The sequence below is a fragment of the Ictalurus furcatus genome, chromosome 2 (assembly GCF_023375685.1).
Source record: "Ictalurus furcatus strain D&B chromosome 2, Billie_1.0, whole genome shotgun sequence".
Lineage (NCBI taxonomy): Eukaryota > Metazoa > Chordata > Actinopteri > Siluriformes > Ictaluridae > Ictalurus > Ictalurus furcatus.
Window position 1 is genome coordinate 39,017,334 of NC_071256.1, and position 19,901 is coordinate 39,037,234.

At 43.6% G+C, this 19,901-nt stretch overlaps 1 protein-coding gene and 1 long non-coding RNA gene across 3 annotated transcripts in view; both read right to left on the reverse strand.

Annotated features, from left to right (window-relative positions):
* Nucleotides 1–2,162: 2,162 nt before the first annotated feature.
* On the reverse strand, nt 2,163–4,005 carry LOC128604155 (uncharacterized). The gene is made up of 2 exons (XR_008385145.1): nt 2,572–4,005; nt 2,163–2,487 (listed from the first exon to the last, which is right to left on the reverse strand). It is a non-coding gene; the product is annotated as an uncharacterized LOC128604155 (long non-coding RNA).
* Nucleotides 4,006–10,933: 6,928 nt separating this feature from the next.
* hsd3b7 (hydroxy-delta-5-steroid dehydrogenase, 3 beta- and steroid delta-isomerase) overlaps nt 10,934–19,901 on the reverse strand; it is a 55,923-nt gene continuing 46,955 nt past the window's right edge. For both annotated transcript variants that reach the window (XM_053619034.1, XM_053619043.1), the window contains 2 exons: nt 16,940–17,102; nt 10,934–12,889 (listed from right to left, as the gene is read on the reverse strand). In XM_053619034.1, coding sequence (XP_053475009.1) covers nt 12,474–12,889; nt 16,940–17,102 — 579 coding nt within the window. In that variant the 3' untranslated portion in view covers nt 10,934–12,473. The remainder of the gene's footprint in view (nt 12,890–16,939; nt 17,103–19,901) is intronic.

Below are 19,901 nucleotides of genomic sequence, written 5' to 3' on the forward strand. Positions count from 1 at the left end.
AAGCTTATCTAATGTTTATCTAACACTTGTGTAGGTTCGTCTCACGTGAGCGTCAGATGAAAGACTGGAATAATCACACCGAGGTCTGTTACTGCTGCACATGATGGAGCAGAAAGTCCATCCAGAGTTCCTGAGAGATCAGGAAGATTACGTCGAGCTGCACGTGGTCCTAGATGTTAAGTGCTCGCTTTACCACATGGAGTAAAAGGATTCTTATACATACAGAACTTGGTGACAAGTTTAAGTGTTGTGTTTGAATTACTTTAAGGAAATTTGGATCATTTATTTAGATCTTATGTACAACTGTAAAGTCTATGTATGTATGTATGTATTTATTTATTATTCCTGTATTTTCTCTTCCTATTATCAGGGAGCCTCATACATTAAATAAAAGCTCTTCTTGGAGATTGAGTTTAAACTCTCTTAGTGGAAAACAATCATTATTGTGTGTTGAAACCAAGGCTGTGTGACTACATGGAGAGTTTCCTAAACACACACACACACACACACACACATGGAGAAAGTTTCTTAGTGAAAATCAAACAGTTCTGTGTTTCCATGTCTGTGGTCTGTGGTTTAATACAGATGATTCAGATTTCCTCTCCGCTTGCTCGCAATATTTTGCGTAACTATAGAAATATCGTGGGAGTGGAAGGGAACTCCTTCTGAATCTGATTCAGGGGGTTCCCTCATTTCAGAACACTTCTCCTCAGGGGCGTGTATGCAATCACCACATCTCAAGTTCTTTTTCCTTCCAAACATGTGAAGTGAATTACAGGACTACAGTACACACTGCACAGAATCTCCTTACAGAACCAAACAGAACCAAACAGAGCGAAACAGAGTTAAACTGAGCTAACAGGAACTAACAGGAACATGACCTTGCTGTATATTTACAGTTTAGTGATCAGTGTGAGATGAAACGTTTCTACACGTCTACAAGGGACCACTCCGTCTGTTACATTTTTCTTTTTATCATTAGTTTGTGGGGTTTTTTCATTATATTTTATATCATTTTTATTATTTTTATTGTCTTTTTTGATGTGTTTTTGTATTTTTAATCTAAAGTGACCTTGTGCTCGCTGTATAAAACATTATTATTATTACTGTCGTGAGCAGTAAAAACTAAAATACAAGAACTAAATGAACTTTAAAATTCAGTTCAAAAAACACAATTAATTAAAAAAGTAAGTAAATAAAAATAAGTCCTTTTTTTGGTTGTCAGATGTTTTTGATGAGATGTTTTTGATGAGATGTTTTTGATGAGATATTTTTGTTGTCAGATGTTTTTGATGAGATGTTTTTGATGAGATGTTTTTGATGAGATGTTTTTGATGAGATATTTTTGTTGTCAGATGTTTTTGATGAGATGTTTTTGATGAGATGTTTTTGATGAGATGTTTTTGGTTGTCAGATGTTTCCTGGAGAACCTGCTGTTCTTCTACCTCTGCAGACAAAATCTGCAGGTCTCGATGATGTGTGTATTTTATTTATTCATTTATTTATTTATTTATTAAATCAGAAATGTGGTATAACAAAATACAAAACGTTGTCTGGGACACGGTGTGTTTGATTTGTCTGGGGGGGTTTTATTGCAATTTTGGGAAATCCTTTTGTTTTTTTTCCTGTTAAGCTCATCTATACGTATTTAAATAGGTATACAAATTTATATTTAAAAAATGTATTAGAAATTTAGACTATTACTTAACAAAATACAAACATTTCTCTGGAACATTACTTTTTATTTATTTTATTGCAATGTATAAAAAATACGGATATAAAATGATTAACTTGAATGTTCATTGCTGCTGTTTGTTGTTCTTCATCGTTATTAAATGAAGATCAGACGGACGCTAGAATTAATTTGTTGCTATTTGTTGTATACTGTCTTTTTCCAGTGGTCCTGTGGCGTAGTGTTCGGGTTCTCTGTTTATTTATTATTGAGAAAGGGATTTTTCCCATTCTTTAATTTAGACTTGACGAATTCCTGCCCACCCGCGAGCTCTGCCCTATCATAAGACAGCTAGCAGCATGATTGACAGGGCTGAGAGACTATGCCCCTCCCACTCAGAGTGGGTTCATACTTAATTAAAAGGAAAAAAGTTTAGGCCACACCCACTTCTGCTTTAAATACAAACACAGGAAGGAACTTGACCACACAGTTTAATGAAAATCTATATTTTGTACATGGACTCGATTTAAACATCCTGCTCTTCATTCCATTAAACCATAATACACTTTATTTTATTCTCATATCAGTGTCAACTGTTAAAAACAAAACAAAACAAGAACACAAACTGACTCAAACACCATGACAGTCAGGTCAGGAAGCGGAGTGTGGGATATAAACCCAGCTTTTGTGCTGACTTGCACTTTCAGATCATTTGTTCTCAGAACAGGAGTTGTTTATTCCTGAAACCGGTGCCCCGCTTCATTACTGCTGATAGGAATCAGGTCCGGATAATGTTCCACTCAGGACCCGGAGCACTTCATGTGTCACCATGTGGAACCAAACAGCACTGTGAGCCAGGCATAACACACACACACACACACACACACCTGGATACATACCTATGTGAGCTGTGATCTGCTCCAGAAGTAGGGCATCAGGATGGATCAGGCAGGTCTGGAGAGCAGAAAGGGTCAGGATCACTGACATCTCCTTAATATCATGTGTGGCTCGACAGAAGGAGAGAGGGAGAGGGAGGTAAAGAGAGGGAGAGATCATTATGTATGATTACTATCCTATAATGGATAAGACTGTGTACCTTGTGTAACAGAAAGTCTACTCATGGTAGGCTTGAGTAAACAAATATGTTTTCAGCCTGGACTTAAACACTGAGACTGTGTCTGAGTTCCATAACTGTGAGGCTTTGTAAGAGAAAGCTCTTCCCCTGCTGTAGCCTTCACTATTCCAGGTACCAACAAATAGCCTGTACTTTTGATGGAGGTAGGCGTGGCTGATCATAAAAGACCAAAAGTTCTCTCAGGTACTGTGGCGTGAGACCGTTTAGTGCTTTATAGGTCAGTAGTAGTATTTTATAATCAATGTGAGATTTCACTGGGAGCCGATGCAGTGTGGATAAGATCGGGGTGATGTGGTGGTATCTTCTGGTTCTAGTTAGGACTCTAGCAGCTGCATTCTGGACTAACTGGAGTTTGTTTATGCTCCTACTGGAACATCCAGACAGTAAGGCATTACAGTAATCTAATCTAGAGGTGATGAATGCATGAACTAATATTTCTGCATCATGTAGTGACAATATATTTCTTATCTTAGAAATATTTCTGAGATAAAAGAAGACTATCCTAGTAATATTATCTACATGAGCATCAGATGATAGACTGGAGTCAATAATCACTCCAAGGTCTTTAACTGCTGCACATGATGACACAGAAAGTCCATCCAGAGTTACTGTGAGATCAGAAAGATTACTTCTAGCTACACGTGGTCCTAGTACAAGTATTTCTGTTTTATCAGAATTAAGTAAAAGGAAGTTAGTTAACATCCAACGTCTAATGTCCTTTACACATTCCTCAACTTTACTAAGCTGCTGTCTGTCCTCTGGCTTCGCTGAAACATGCAGCTGTGCATCCCAGACGGTCCGTGGCCAGTTTGTGATAAAAGAGTTTTAATATCTTGATAAATGCAAATGAAATAAATCCAGAGTGAATTTCCACGCACACCACACAATTCCTTCTGTTAGACGAGGTCTGATATTTCCATTTAGACGTTTATGTACTTGGCTTGTCGGAGCCAGAGGTTTTTATTTGAACTTGCTGCTCTTCAGTCTGCAGTAAATCAGGTCTGATCTGTGGTTTAGTGTTTTTAAAACACATCAGATATGAACACAATGTGCAATTTAATCTTAAAGTTCGGTCACATGTTGGGTCTTTTGGATGTTTTGTGTCGCTGTTCCAGATAAAAGATGGAAAGATCTTGTGGAAGTTATTTTACTGCATGAGTACAACTTAAACATATGAGAAATTATGATGGGCAAGACAGAGTTGGCGATTTCATTTAATCCCAGATTAGAGCAGACTAAGAGCAAACCTGACAGATCGTCTGACAGAGCTCATCTTCACAGACAGTTTGTGAACACTGGATCTGTTTTCCACAAATCTGAAACCACAGACGCAGACGCAGACACAGACTCGCAAATGGCATTGTGTATTTCAGAGTTATTTTCTCTGATATGCTTCAGATTCCTCACAACAAAACAATGTTTCTGTCATTCCTGTGGTCTGAGATCTGCCATGGAGAGAGAGAGAGAAAGAGAGAGGGGGGGGAGAAGGGGGAGAGAGAGAGAGAGAGAGAGAGAGAGAGGAAAAGAGAGAAAGAGAGAGAGAGAAAGAGAGAGGAAAAGAAAGAGAGAGAGAGAAAGAGAGGGGGGGAGAAGGGGGGAGAGAGAGAGAGAGAAAAAGAGAGAGAGAAAAAGAGAGAGAGAGAGAGAGAGAGAGGAAAAGAGAGAGAGAGAGAGAGAGAGAGAGAGAGGAAAAGAGAGAAAGAGAGAGAGAGAAAGAGAGAGGAAAAGAAAGAGAGAGAGAGAAAGAGAGGGGGGGAGAAGGGGGGAGAGAGAGAGAGAAAGAGAGAGAGAGAGAGAGAGAGGAAAAGAGAGAGAGAGAGAAAGAGAGAGGGGGGAGAAGGGGAGAGAGAGAAAGAGAGAGAGAGAGAGAAAGAGAGAGAGAGAGAGAGAGAGAGAGAGAGAGAGCGCTTGCAAATAGAGCTTGAAAAATGCAAGTGGACATATTTCATCCTGGGTTATTTTCATCCCATTTTTGCTCCTCAGTTAAAAGCATGTTTGAATCCTGGACAGAAACATGTGAAAGAGTGAGTTATTATAGAGTTATTTTAGAGTTATTATAGAGAATATATCACAAACACGAGTGTGTGTTAGAATCAGAGCGAAATGCCCGTGATATCTTCTGAAACTGTTAGAAATGAAAGAAGAACAATTTCAGTTTGTTTGTGTGTTTCAGGACTCTGCTGTAAGAAAGGAAAAAGTTAATCATGGTGTGTGTGTGTGTGTGTGTGTGTGTGCTGCACATTTTATTTCCTTGATTTATAATGACTGCATATCAGTCTGTCATTAATTCCTCTCCATACTCAAGGGAGTGATTCCCCGGGCTTTTTATCCAAAGCCTCCAGATGTTATTTATTTATCCCAAGTATCCAAGTATCTCACAAGTGACATACTTGGAATATCATCCCATCCAATCCCATCCAATCTAAACCCCTCACGGAAAAATCAGTTCAGATTGTGTTTTTCACGTGAACACTATCAGCCAGAACATTAAAACCACTGACAGGTGAAGTGATTAACGTTGATGATCTCATTACCATGGCACCTGTTGGGGGGGGGGGGGGTTATTGGTCACACCATAGGTGAACAGTCAGTTTTCAAAGGTGATGAGTTGGAAGCAGGAAAAATGGGCAAGTGTAAGGATCTGAGTGTCTTTAATAAGGGCCAGATTGTGATGTCTAGACGTCTGGGTCAGAGCGTCTCCAAAACAGCAGGTGTTGTGGGGTGTTCCCAGTGTGCAGCAGGTAGAACCTACCAAAAGTGGTCCAAGGAAGGAGAACCGGTGACCCGGAGACAGGGTCATGAGGAGTAGTTCAGTACAGTAAGTCCAATCCATTAATGTCTTTGTGCCAGATACCACAGCACACCTTCAGAGGTCTCATGTAGTCCAGGCCTCGACGGCTCAGAGCTGTTTTGGGGCACAGGGAAGGGGGACCGACACAATATTAGGCAGGCGGTTTTAATGTTATGGCTGATCGGTGTGTGTAAATCACAACGTGTGATCACAGATGGAAATATGTAAGGAAAACGTTACACCCTGAAATTGCACATCACGTGTCGCCACGTGTCAGAAAAAATTAATCATTTGAGACAAAAAGTCATGTGTAGAAAATTAAATATAACAAAAAAGAAGAAAAAAGAAAAAGATATAGGAAAAAAAATGAAACATTTCCACGAGACCAAAAACAAATCCCAGACGGAGTGGAAACCCTGAGGACTGACCCGAGTGTTTAATCTGTAGCTAAACATCAGTGAAGGGAAATAAACAGGAAGTCCCCTGTAATCCAACACACTCGGAATCAAACATCAGGAAATTACAGATTTCAGGAAACTGCATAGATGTCTGCATAGAAACATTATGAAATTTGATAAGCATCACATTTATCAACCATTACCTTTTTAAGAAAAAATCCATTAAAGAACAAACTTCATACTTTTTTTTCCTTTCGTAATTGCATTTAATGTTGCGGAACGTCAACAGAACAAGTCAGTTCCTGTTCCTGCTCTTGGCGTTATTAAGACAAAAAAAAAACACACATTTGTTACGTCACGTTACTGAGAGACCGCAACGAAGAGTGAACTGCTCCTACAGCGTTACCTCTGACTGTTACACAGCGCTGACACTGGAGACTCCTTCCATACACGTTACATTTAAAAAACGTAAACCAAAATCAATAATTTCTTAATCTGTTTATCATCAGTGGAGCCTCCGCTGTACCCGTCCCTGAAAATGAGCTGTTACTATGGAAACGATAACAGAGTAGAACAAAAATACATTATTTACAACTGAAGCTTGAAAAAAAGCCCTAATCAACACCTTCTGCCCAATCAGAATCCAGAATTCAACAAAACACAGTTGAGCGTTTCCTGGCACTTTTCATAATCTGAAAATCCAAGAAACGCAGCAGCGATGTGTCATTCGCCGAAACGAGTCGACTCTTCTAAACGAACGCCGAGAGCCGATTCTCGTTCTGTATACGACCTGCAGTTTTGTTTCTTTTCTCCTTTTTTTTTTCTTTTGTTAGATGTCGGCAACGGCTCGATACCCTTTCAGTGAGACAAAATGTGTTCATGGAAACATCTGTCCAAAATCTGAGCTGTTCGTTGTCGTGAGTCGTAAAATACAATTACAATTACAAATGATTACAGTTGAAATTATTGTGTTCATTAGAAGGAAGAATGAGATTTTATGACATAGTTTCAGCAAGGCATAGAAAAAAAAAAATCACAATCACTGCTCAAGACGCCTAAAACTTTAGAGAGAGAAAATGGCAATGAGTCTTTTGGGAGTCATTTGAGAGTGGACTCATTGGAGAGTGTCACGTATCGTGACGGAGCAGAGATAGGACGGATGCAAGTGCAGGATGAACAGTTGTTTATTTGAAAGAGAGACAGGCAGACAAATCCAAAACGTGATCCAAAACGTAATCCACAAACATGCAAGAGGTCAGGCGATTAGCAAACAGGCATACACGGGGCAAGGCAGGAATCTAGGTCGTGGTCACGGAAAACAGGGTCGATAAACAAAACGAGAAACGAACTATGACGAGGAACTGGGAGCGGATAATCCAACGCGAACTATCTCTAAACATGGAACGTGGCTATGACCACTATACGAACTAAACTAATTCTAAACATGGACCGTGACTATGACTACTATACGAACTAATCTAACTCTATGGTAATCTTCCGCGTTGTGTGCTGGGAGGCGCGCGGTATATATGCGGACATGATCAGCGTCTAAACTGCTAGCAGCTGAGAGCAATACAGACACACGTGAAATCCCAGCCAATGACACAACAGGGAGGAGACATGACAGAAACATAAACAAAACACACGTGTCCAGATGTCACTACGGTCAACAACGGAAAAGCAGGTGCTCACGCATTCGCGCTTAGAGCACGTTGCTTCAAAGGGGAATCATGACAGAACCCTCCCCCCCCCAAAGGCACTCCTCCTGGAGTGCCATGAGTCATCCCGTTTCATTGGCGGCCCCGGCCCCCTGGGCTGAATGTCCCAAGCAGAGCCAGGAAACTGCACGGTGTTCTTGGCGGCGCAGGGAAGCGGAGCGACGTCCCTGGCTGAACAGGGAGGCAGAGTGACGACCACAGGCGAGCAGGCAGGCTGAGTGAAGTCCTCGGCGGAGCATGAAGGCAGAGCGACGTCCTCGGCGGAGCAGGGAAACAGAGCACTGTACTCAGCAGAGCAGGGAAGCAGGGCGACGTCCTCGTCGGAGCATGAAAGCGGAGCGACGTCCCCAGCTGAACTGGAAGGCAGAGCGAAGTCCCCTGTAAGGCCAGGGAGAGGAGCATGGGTCTCCGTGCGGCCAGGGAGAGGAGCGTGGGTCTCCTCGAAGCAGAAGGGGGGAACGACGTTTGCCATGGAGCAGGAAGGCTGAGCGACGTCCACAGCTGAACAGGAAGACTGAGCGACGACCTCAGCTGACCAGGGAGGCTGAGGCTCTGAGGTCACCAGGTGAAGCTTGGGCGTGAGCAGAACTTGGCTGTGCTTGTTGGCAGACTCGGGCGTGAGCAGAACTCGGCTGTGCGTGTCGGCAGACTCGGGCGTGAGCAGAACCTGGCTGTGCGTGTCGGCAGACTCGGGCGTGAGCAGAACTTGGCTGTGCGTGTCGGCAAACTCGGGCGTGAGCAGAACTTGGCTGTGCGTGTCGGCAGACTCGGGCGTGAGCAGAACTTGGCTGTGCGTGTCGGCAGACTCGGGCGTGAGCAGAACTTGGTGGGTCAGGTCATCAGACGGGAACATGAGCAGAGCTTGGTTGTTTGTTTCAGCAAACTCTGGCTGTGGCAGAACTTGGGTGGTCGTGTCGGTAATCTTGGCCGTGGGCTGAACTTGGGCGACCGGGTCGGTAGACTTGGGCGTGGACAGAACTTGGGCGACCGGGTCGGTAGACTTGGGCGTGAGCAGAATTTGGTCGTTAGGCTTAGATATTAGCGGAGCTTGGTCAACTGGATCAGCAGGCTTGGACGTGACCTCAGGAACTTGAGACTTGACTTGGACCTCAGAGACTTGAGACTTGACTTGGACTTCAGAGACTGGAGACTTGACTTGGACCTCAGGGACTTGAGACTTGACTTGGACTGGGATTTCAGGGACTTGAGACTTGACTTGAATTTCAGGGACTTGAGACTTCACTTGGATTTCAGGGACTTGAGACTTGACTTGGACTTGGACCTCAGGGTTGAGCTCTGGTGCTGGAGCCTCCCTGTTGACCTCTAGCTGGAGCTCGGCAGGTGAGCCCACCTCGTGGGTCTCAGGTTCAAGCTCTGAGGTCGCCAGGTTAACCTCCAGCTGGGGCTCTGCATGAGTTTGCCTGTAGTAGTGGGTAAACGGCAGGGCAGGTTTGCCTGCCAGACTTACCCCCACGAGAAGTTGTTCTAGCTCGGCCCTCGCCTCCGGACTCCCGAACCGCATCATGAATTCCCCCACAAACTGTTCTACACTGTCCAGGTTCCTACAGTGCTTATCCAGTTGGAGCTGCACCCACTGACGGGCCGGTCCAAAGAACCGGGACCACATGAATCGGAGCCATTGCTTCTCCTCTGGCTTAGGGTCTAACAGGCTGGCGAAATAGAATTGACAGTCTACCAGAAAATATTCAGGGGCACCGAAAAATCCGTCAAATGGATCAGGAAGCTCCATAAATGTCCATTGTGGGAAGTGGACTAAGTCCATAGCGGGACGGTTGGCGTCGACTTCCGGGTTCTGCGTTTCCTCCGTTCTCCTGCTGCATCCATGTTTCGGCGGAAGATTCTGTCACGAATCGTGACGGAGCAGAGATAGGACGGATGCAAGTGCAGTATGAACAGTTGTTTATTTGAAAGAGAGACAGGCAGACAAATCCAAAACGTGATCCAAAGCGTAATCCACAAACATGCAAGAGGTCAGGCGATTGGCAAACAGGCATACACGGGGCAAGGCAGGAATCTAGGTCGTGGTCACGGAAAACAGGGTCGATAAACAAAACGAGAAACGAACTATGACAAGGAACTGGGAGCGGATAATCCAGCGCGAACTAATTCTAAACATGGAACGGGACTATGACTACTAAACGAACTAAACTAACTCTAAGATAATCTTCCGCCTTGTGTGCTGGGAGGCGCGCGGTATATATGTGGACATGATCAGCGTCTAAACCGCTAGCAGCTGGGAGCAATACAGACACACGTGAAATCCCAGCCAATGACACAACAGGGAGGAGACATGACAGAAACATAAACAAAACACACGTGTCCAGATGTCACTATGGTCAACAACGGAAAAGCAGGTGCTCGCGCAGTCACGCTTAGAGCACGCTGCTTCAAGGGGGAATTATGACAGAGAGTCGACTCACTGAAAAGAGTCGGGATACCCATTACTAGGCACCAAATCCGTGTGTTTATTTATGTAATATGATTAACAGCCAGAATTCCACCGCAGACACCACACCCACTCCACACACACAAACACACACACAAACACACACCTCCAACCTGCTTCTGCTCTGTGTCAGGGCTTATCGTTAACATGTATCTTGATCCTTGTTGCTATGTTTTGCTGCCTGTTCCCCAGGATTTCCCTCAATGCTGTTTATTATGACTCTACACACAATGACTCAACCCTACAACCCACATAAACAGAGAACATACCTTCCTCGTCCTCCTGCCTGAAACTACAGCAATACAGAGTAAACCCTGCTGAAGTTATCAGAGTAACACTTCAAACAAATTCTAAAACTGAATCATGTTTTATTCCAGTGGAAATAATCAGTTCCTCACATTGAGGCCAATCCTGCTAGTTTGGAGCTAGCATAACTGTCATTTAAAGCTACAGGAAGTAACACTGCAGCTTTGTGCTTGTTTACTCTTTGACTTCACCTCCAAGCCACGCCCACCTCAGTTCTCATTTGCTGGTTAATTAACTAGCAATCATATATTTGCTTTGTGTAAAGTCACATACTTTATACAGATCACGTTAACTTGTGCGTTTAGCTTAACGCAACCCTCCGACCTCACTTCCTGTGACTAACTGCAGGGTTTTTTCTCATTTCTCCTATTCTAGTAAACATCAGGTAAACATATTAACGTCAGGACGTAAACATATTATTTGCAAAAGGAAAGACACGAAATATATTGTTTATTGCACTTTAATGACACTGTTTCATTATGCAAATAAATATTCACGTAATTACACTGTTTCAATTACAGACCAGTACGAATAATAAATATATTTTTAAATGATTTAAGCTTTAATCTTGTGCTTCTCTTGCCACGTCACTGAAAAAACGTGATCATTTCACAAGAATAGAAGCAAAGTGGTTTAATAATACAGATGGAGAGAAAGAGGTAGGAAGAGGTTTTCTTTTTTTCCTTCTTGTGCTTGACGTGTGAAACGTGTAAATGCTGTCTCTAAATACAGAACCTGCAGGATTCACGTCTGGTATAAAAAGACACGGATTAATGCGAGCACACATATCAAAGAAATGTTAACAAAAGTGAATCGGTCTCCGAAAACACTGGTTAATAACGAATCGATCCGAGACGGTGTGTGTGTGTGTGCAACAATCAGTCTTACTGTGCTGTTTTTAGACTCTTCTATATTAATAATAAAAAATTAATTGTAATAAAATGATATAAATAGCTTCCTTGCTGCTTTATTGCTCCTATGTTTTTTTTCCTCTTTCTTTAGGTGTTGTACAGGAGAACGTCTCCACCCACATGTTCTTAAGTACGGAATAAAAGCTGCTGGTATAGAACAACGAGCAGTACCTTCTGACCAATCAGCATCCAGAACGGAAAACGTACTACAACACGTCCAGCGGATCCAAACAATCTCCATTCACAAGTCCACCACTTTAACGTCCCTCTCGCCCTCTTTCTGTACGCCCGGTGCTCCCTTTTACTACGTTTCTTTGGCCTCACACGTCCCTGACGATCCATTCCGGGGGTTTATTTTGTGTTGTGATTGTTGCGGAGAAAAACGCTTGATTTTTTTTTTTCTGCAAAATTTGCGATGCGTCCTGCAGAGTTTTTTGTGCTTTTTTTTTTTTTTTGCAGAAAACTACTCGAATTGCCTTAAACAGTTCTGCGCGCTCTTTCGCAGTGATGGTTGTCGCTAAACGAGAGCTTTCAGCTGCACTCATGTTCGACGCACGTGAATCGAAGAGGGCTTTGGCTGAATGCGCGTTACGATGACGTCACGTGACGCGTCTCGGCCCGAATCTGCGGAAAATCTGCTGCGATTTTGAAAATTTGCACGCTCCTCTGAATATTGCGCCGTTTCCTCGACTTATGAGACATAATAACGTATAGATTGTGGACTTTATGAGTAATTAAAAAGTTAATTGTCAGGCGATATCAGTCACTAAGCAGTGCGTTACTAAGCGTTTGCATTCTTGCTGATTAAAAGTGGGCGTGTCCACACAGCGATTATAAATCCTTTGGCAGCGAGTCGATGATTACATCGTAAATATTTTAAGCAGGAAACAGGCCTAAAAGACAAAGACACGACTCCCTTCCTGTATCATTAGTCCCTGGCACTTGTGTCCACTCTGTGTGTGTGTGTGCGCGCGCATATATAATATTGATGATGATGATGATCTTTATTGTAATTATGGTATCAGGTGTTAACTCCGTCTCCGTCCGTCCTCGTGTCTCCTGCCGCGCCCCGTGGTCACCCGGCCTTTCTGCTGGAGTCCACAGGGAACGTGTCCACCCACTTCTGCGTGCGAGCTCGGCACTGCTGCCAGTCGTACAGCGGGCGGTACTGGAAGTGGCGCAGCGCCTTGTCCGAGCGCACGGTGAAGGAGGTGCAGGCGATGGCCAGCGTGTAGCGGTTCAGCATGGGCGTGAAGTCGCACAGGGGCTTCAGCAGCCAGTGCAGCAGCTCGTTGAAGCACGCCATCAGCCAGAGCACGCAGAGCGGAATGCACAGGGAGCGGAAGTTAAACGCAGACAGGAACTGCATGTTGAACTCCTCGTAGCTCTTGTAGGGAGAGTCGTCGTAGCAGAAGTACACTTCGCCGCCGAGTCGCTCGGGATGCTCACGTAAAGCCCGCGCTGCCAACACGTGCATCCACGCCACGTTTCCTGTCGACGAAGACAGAACCAGTGAGCTGCTGAGTTACTCGCATTCAAAACATGCAGCAGAAATCACATCAAATGTACTCAATCGTTCATGCCAAGACAACGCACTCGACAAGCAACAGATTTCCTAAGATAAAATAATAAATCTAGCCGAGATATTCTTGATGGTATCTGTACAGTGTGTGAATGAACACACATTAAGAGGATCCACTCGGAAAAGTATTTAAACAAACAGGGATTTCAGGGTGCTACTGATGAGCAGGCCTTCGATAAACACGTGGCAAATATTTATTCATTCACACAGGCGGATTAAAGTCTACGCCAAAATTACCAGACATTTTGGAGCGATTACACACCCGCCGTTATCTCCCCCCTCCACGGTAAAAGTGCTGATTGTAGAATAAAACCGCTCACGTCCTGCCAGTCCTAGCTAGCATCGGATGACTAACTGAGCATCTGTCACTGTCTGGGTTAGATTTATAATCCTCAGTAATGCAGTTGAAATAAACATCGGTGTAGGTGGAGGTTGTTTTTAAATTCTCTGTCACTTCAGAGGCAGGAACTGAAGAGATGCGGACCTGCCCGTGTGTTTTCAGTTCAAACGGAATGCTCCAAATCCAGGCACTGGGGGGGTTTAGCAATTAGCAATGAAATATTTTCAGTTCAATAGAAGCAATGAAATATTTCTTCACTAACAAAGCACTTTGTCCTCGGTGTATGTCCTCCATCTTGGAACCTGCTTACTCAGGAACTTCTAGAGTTTTTCCAATTATAGAAGCTCTACAATGACCAAAAGAACACGTGAACAGTTTCTCCTTTAGTGAACAGTGGATCAGACTTCATATAAAACCATAATGAACTTTCTTTTACTTTCACTCTATCTGTTGTTCCCCAGATGAGGTCGGGTTCCCTTCTGAGTCTGGTTCCTCTCGAGGTTTCTTCCTCATATCATCTCAGGGAGTTTTTCCTCACCGCCGTCACCACCGTCTCGCTCAATAGAAAAATTCACACACTTAAAATCTCCATCCTGTGTTTATATGTTTCTGTAAAGCTGCTTTGAGACGATGTCCACTGTTACATGTGCTATACAAATGAAATTAAGTTGAACTGAACATGTAGGATTACGTGTAAAGCGTGCCGCGGAGAGAAAAATAAAAAGCAGTTGTGTTGGCTCGGATTTTCTTTGAAGTTTTAAGCATGAGGTTTCCATTCTACATTCCTCTGTTTAGTCGTCTGACTCACTGATGAATTATCAGTAGAACAGTACAAGTATGTTCAGCAGAGCCAGGCTTCAGTGCAGCACTGAGGGCTGTAACCACAAGCTCAGGGAGGTCCACAGTGCAGAAATGTGCTCCACAACCTTTTCCTGGCCCAGTAACACAATTTGTTGATTTTTGAAAGGAAATGAAGTTACTTTGCATTTTATGAACTTACGAAAAATAGAAATGAATAAAATAGTGATTGTGGCCCTACTGAGAGAGCATGTAGTCAGCTTGGAGTCTCTCTCTTCTCGTTTAGTGAATTTTTCACCCGCTACTCCACGCGAACGTTTCTAGCCCGGAGATATTCGTGGGATGTCTTGCGTGCACAGCATGCCCCTTTGTTTCTCCGAACATACCTTTGCCTTATCTGTGTGTTGTTTTGAAAACTCCATGGCATGTTGACTTGTGATGAGGTCTCAGGTACAGTAAGGTTTCCTTCTGATGACTCTTCCATGCAGATGTGAGTGCTAGCAATCTGAGAGTTTTCTTGGTCTGTCAGATCTTTCCTTGACTACCAATGTGTAAGGACATTTCAGACAGAGGGAAATTGAGATCTGGAATCGCTTTGATAAAGAAAAAAACAAACAAACAAACTTTGAACTAATCAAGGTCCGGACCTCAGTGTCCTCATGACACAACAAGACAGTTTTGTTTTGAGTTTCTTTCGTTTTGCACCGGTGCTAGGAGGATAATGTTTCCGAGCATTAAGACAGGCTTATAATCACTAATTTATCATCACGCATGCCGAACTGCATGACTACATCATCATCGATTCGGAATTCGATGGAGTAGGACGCGAAGTTGGAGGCTCCTGCTGATTTCGATTAAAATTGTAATTAATTTGCGCTTTTCGGTCATACAATAGATTTTGACTTATTCTACTCTGTTTCCTGGTTTGCGATTTTAACTTTGTGGTACGTTAAAATGTCTGGAAAGAACACGAAAACCCGGGGTAGCATTCAGACACGACTGAGGCCAAGTGTGTGCGCCGCGAGCGAGTCTCCTTCTCCCCCTGAATCCGCGTCGCCGAGCAGTGACCCTGACTTCTCCGAGCGGTGACCCTGACTTTGCTGCACTCAGGCTCGAGCTGCTGGCTTTATCGAGGAAGGACATCGCTGATATTTTTAAAAAACAGCTCCAGAAGCTCCAGGAGACTCTCGGGGGTGCGCTGTCTACTATCCAGCTTGACCTGCAGGCCGTGAAGACACAGCTGGCTGGTGATAAAGTCGCTACCGAGGCCACCATATCAACACTGAAAGGTTCTGTTGGGGAAATGGGGCACGCTCTCTCCGGTTGCACCGATGACATAGTTCATATGAAGACTACCATCGAGTCTCTCACTGCGACCGTGACTCAATTACAGAATAAATGTAAGGATTTGGAGTCGACGTTAGGATAGTGGGAGTTCCAGAGGGCGCTGACACATGTACGCTGCTGTAGCGGCCTTGTTAAAAGAGGCGTTTGGTCTGGAGAAGGAACCGGTTTTGGACCGGTCCCACCGGACCCTTCAGACGAAGCCCAAGCCTGGTGAACGACCACGAGCTATTGTGTGCAGATTGCACTATCACAGTGACTGTGTTGACATTTTACGCCGTGCGAGAGAGCTCCAGCGGATTAAAGTGAGGGATTTGACCATCTCCGTTTTCCCCGACTACACAGCCAAGACCGCCCGGGCCCGGGCCGCGTTTAACGAGGTTCGGCGTCAACTTCGTGGTATTGAGGACGCTCGCTATGGAATACTTCACCCAGCTCGGCTTCGCATTACATATAACGGTGTCCAGAAGGACTTTATTTCAGCGGAGGAAGCAGGAGACTATGTTAAACTCTTGATATCGGGGTGAACTGCATCACCTACACAGCGGAGGCTTTTTCTTTTATTTTTATTTTTGCACTCGGCCTTCCAGCTCCACAGAATTCAGATTCTTATTGAAGATATCGCCATTGCATTACTCAACCTAGATTTTGTGGACTTACTCCTCTTAAAATGTACTTCTGTATTAATGTGCTTCTCTGTTTTGCTGCTCTGACCGGGTTAGAGTTTCTGTTTATATAATTTTATTAGTGTTATCTCCTCGGCTTTACGTGCTACACTGTTAGATTATTTGTTACAAGTCATTAAAAGGTAAGGACATTATATTTATTATTCCGTGCAGACTGTTTATCAGTCTTGGTAATTTTGTTGGTTAGTCCAGTTTACTCTCCGAGTTGTTTTCACTTTGTGGACAACGTTCGGTTTTTGTAGGATACACTGCTGTCTCATTTGTTTATGGAGACTTTGGGTGTGGGAGTTTGGAGGATTGTGAGAGTAAGTGGAACATGCCAGTGCTTTGAAGGATGTGAACTGGAACAGAGTAATGTTATTGAATTGCGAATCTGTTTTTAGAGGATTTAAACCTAACATGGTGAACAAATTATATTCTAGAATTCAGGCAGTTTTACTGGGGTTATCTCATACAGTGTAGCAAGTAATAATCTGGAAAGACCTTTGTAATGTCACAGTCTATAACTGGATTTAAAGAGAAGCAAATTAGTAAATGAATCATATGTAAATGAACCATATGAAAATGAATAAATAAATTAAAGACTACATCATCGTCACACACTCGCTTCAAACGCCTCGTGTTGACTCTGATGTGGTTTCTGACTCTCGTATCAGGTTATCTATAAACACAGATAAAAGGAGGGGTTCGAGTGATGCTAAACAGGTAGCCTGTCTAGCCTAGCCACACCTTGGTTGATCTGGGGTTAGCGTAGGATCGTGAACGTTTGGTTAAACTTTATACTCGTATACCTGCGTAAACGCGCCCGTGCTCGGTGTCCTGTGGAGCTCCTTTAATGAGCCAGCCGCCTGTACGAACACCCATCATGTAGAAGTCCTTCATCAGCTGGTGGTTTTCACCGTAAATCCCCGTGGGACGCAGAGCGCACGTGTAGAGCGACGCGCCGCCTGCTACCTGCACTCAGAGAAACAAACAGGAAAGGAATAAAAACAAGTCCCTAACTAACACGGTGTGTGTGTGTGTGTGTGTGTGTGTGTGTGTGTGTGTGTGTGTGTGTGTGTGTGTTTTCCTCCAACAGCACGTCCCTGAGTGTTTTATTCCTCTTATACCACATTCCGTCACTATGTTTAATATAAACCCTCGTTCCTCGCTGGCTTCTCTCTCTTTTACGCAGCTTGTTACGTGGTGTTTCCGAGAAACCGCAAAGCAGTGTAAACTCCTCCGTCCTGAAGATGTCAGAAACGTTGTGGGAAAAGTTACAGCTTTTACCTCTGACTGTTACGAAGCGCTGACACTGGAGACTCCTTCCCTACATGTTATATAAACGTCTCTTTCCTGGATCGATCACTACACACACACACACACACTTTTTTTTTTAAACCGTTTATTATTAGCGGAGCGTCTGAGCGTACACGTCCCTGTGAACGAGCTGTTGCTATAGAAACGATAACGTAAATATAAACATGTGATGTGCAGCTGCGCTTTTGTCAGAGCTGCCGTTATAGAGAATTAATCAACACCTCCTGACCAACCACAGTTCAGAACTCAGGACTGACCCTCGCTGTGAGGTATGTAGTGCGACGCGGTTACACGGAGAGACAGTGTGTCTCTCGCAGGAGAAATGCGAACTCCGTAATCAGTTTTTTGTTTATTAAAAGAGTGGTGATGAATAACGCTGTCGGACGGACGGCGTGTTGAAAATCCGTGCCTTGGGGTGCAGACAGCTAATTATATAACCACTTTATATAACCGCGTTAAGACTCGATGACAGCAGGCTCGTGGTTTTTATTATCTCACATTATGATGTGAGTTTGGAATGTTTTGGTTCGCATCAGGGACGTGAGGAATACGGAGGACTCGCTCCAATCTCCACCCATGCACGTTTTATCAAGAAAACAGAACATGCTAGGCCTAGTCCTGTTGCACAGAAGTGCAGTAATGCCATGCAAGAAAAAGAAATTCCCCGCCAGCATGTTGTTACTGCGAGAAGTTTCTTATTTACGAGAAACGCACCTCGTTATGGAGAGAACATGACCGAATGAGTCATATTATACTTCACCTAAACCACAACCTGTTTAAAAATGTCACGTCACTTCGCAACGTAGACGGTGTTGTCTTTCGTAAACACACACCGCCAAGGATTCTCGAAACCGCCGGTTATACACACACAAATGTACATCCCCAATTCCGAAAAAGTTGGGACAGTCGACTGTTTACCGCCTTGTAACATCAGCTTTTCTTTTAATAAAACACCCAAAATCCTGATGTGTCTTTGGGGAATGTTCTTCTCAAAGAGCTGGATTATTCACCGACGCATCTACATTTACATTTATTCATTTAGCAGATGCTTTTATCCAAAGCATCTTACAAATGAGAAAATACAAGCAAAGCATCTGTGGGCAGATCGATGAGACTCGACCCGTCCTCGCTCTTGAAGGACTCGGCCTTTTCTGGACGCTCGTTATATACCATGATTAGACGATTTCCTCACCTGTCTCACATCACCTTCTTATTTCAACTTCTCACAGCGTTCTAAGACCTGAACTACCCCTGTCCCAACTATTTTGGAATGTGTTGCATGCATCGATTTCAAAATAAATGTTCATCTTGAAAAAACGATGCAGTTGATTACATAAAACATCAAATCCCTCGTCTTTATACGTGTTTTCTTTAAATACAAGTCAGAGTACATTGACACATCACTCCTCTTTGTTTTTATTAGCATTTACCCATACTGTCCCAACTTTTTTGGAACTGGGCTTGTAAAAGGTTCAGACTGCTTGCAGAACTACGAATTCCTCCGGAGTAGTATTATAGTAATGTGTAAACACTGCTTGCACTGTGGTGATGGTGTTTAACTTTCATCACCGTGTTGCAGTCGTGTTGCACTGAAATGCAATCGCATCTCTCTCATGTGGTACTCGGGGGGCGTGGCTATAATCTCACAACTGGAGACGCGATCAGCTGGAGCACTTGAGTGATGCCTTCACATTTATTCGGTTTGTTTGTCAAGCAGAGGCAATAGAAAATCTGTTTACAGTGCAAACAAATGTGTTATTCTTTCTCAAATGGTTTTTAAATCCTAGAATTCAGGTTTGAAATCAGGATAACTCTCTAACCTGTGTAAAAAAGAAAGAAAGAAAGAAAGAAAGAAAGAAAGAAAGCGAGGCGTGAAATAAAGTTGAACACGGACACACTGGGTGGAAAAAGAGCAGAGCGTGAAAACAACAACGAAAAATTCTTCTTGGTTTGCATCATTGACATTCAAACAGATTCAGCCGTGTGCGTGTGTGTGTGCGTGTGTGTGTGCGTGTGTGTGTGCGTGTGTGTGCGCGTGTGTGTTTTCATGTCTACGTGCTGTGGAGATAATCCAGTATAATGAAATATTGATGTCAGATGAACAATATGCTGTAATTTCTGATGTAATGTTTGTTTTTCTCACACGCGCGCGTGTGTGTGCGTGTGTGTGTGTGTGTGTGTGTGTGTGTGTGTGTGTGTGTGTGTGTGTGTCCATGCCTATGTGCAGTTGCGTTGAGATAATCCAGTGAAATACTGATGTCAGGTGAACGATATGCTGCTGGTGGTGTTTTTCCTGTTGATGACATCACTGCTGTAGAGGTGAAATTCTTCTTGTTTTTTTTGTTGTTTTATTTTTCTCCGGAGATTAAAAATAACATTTCAAATGACTTTATTTATTCTAAGGGGAGACTGTTGGAAATGTTGTGGGTGGGTAAACACAGATATAACCGCAGG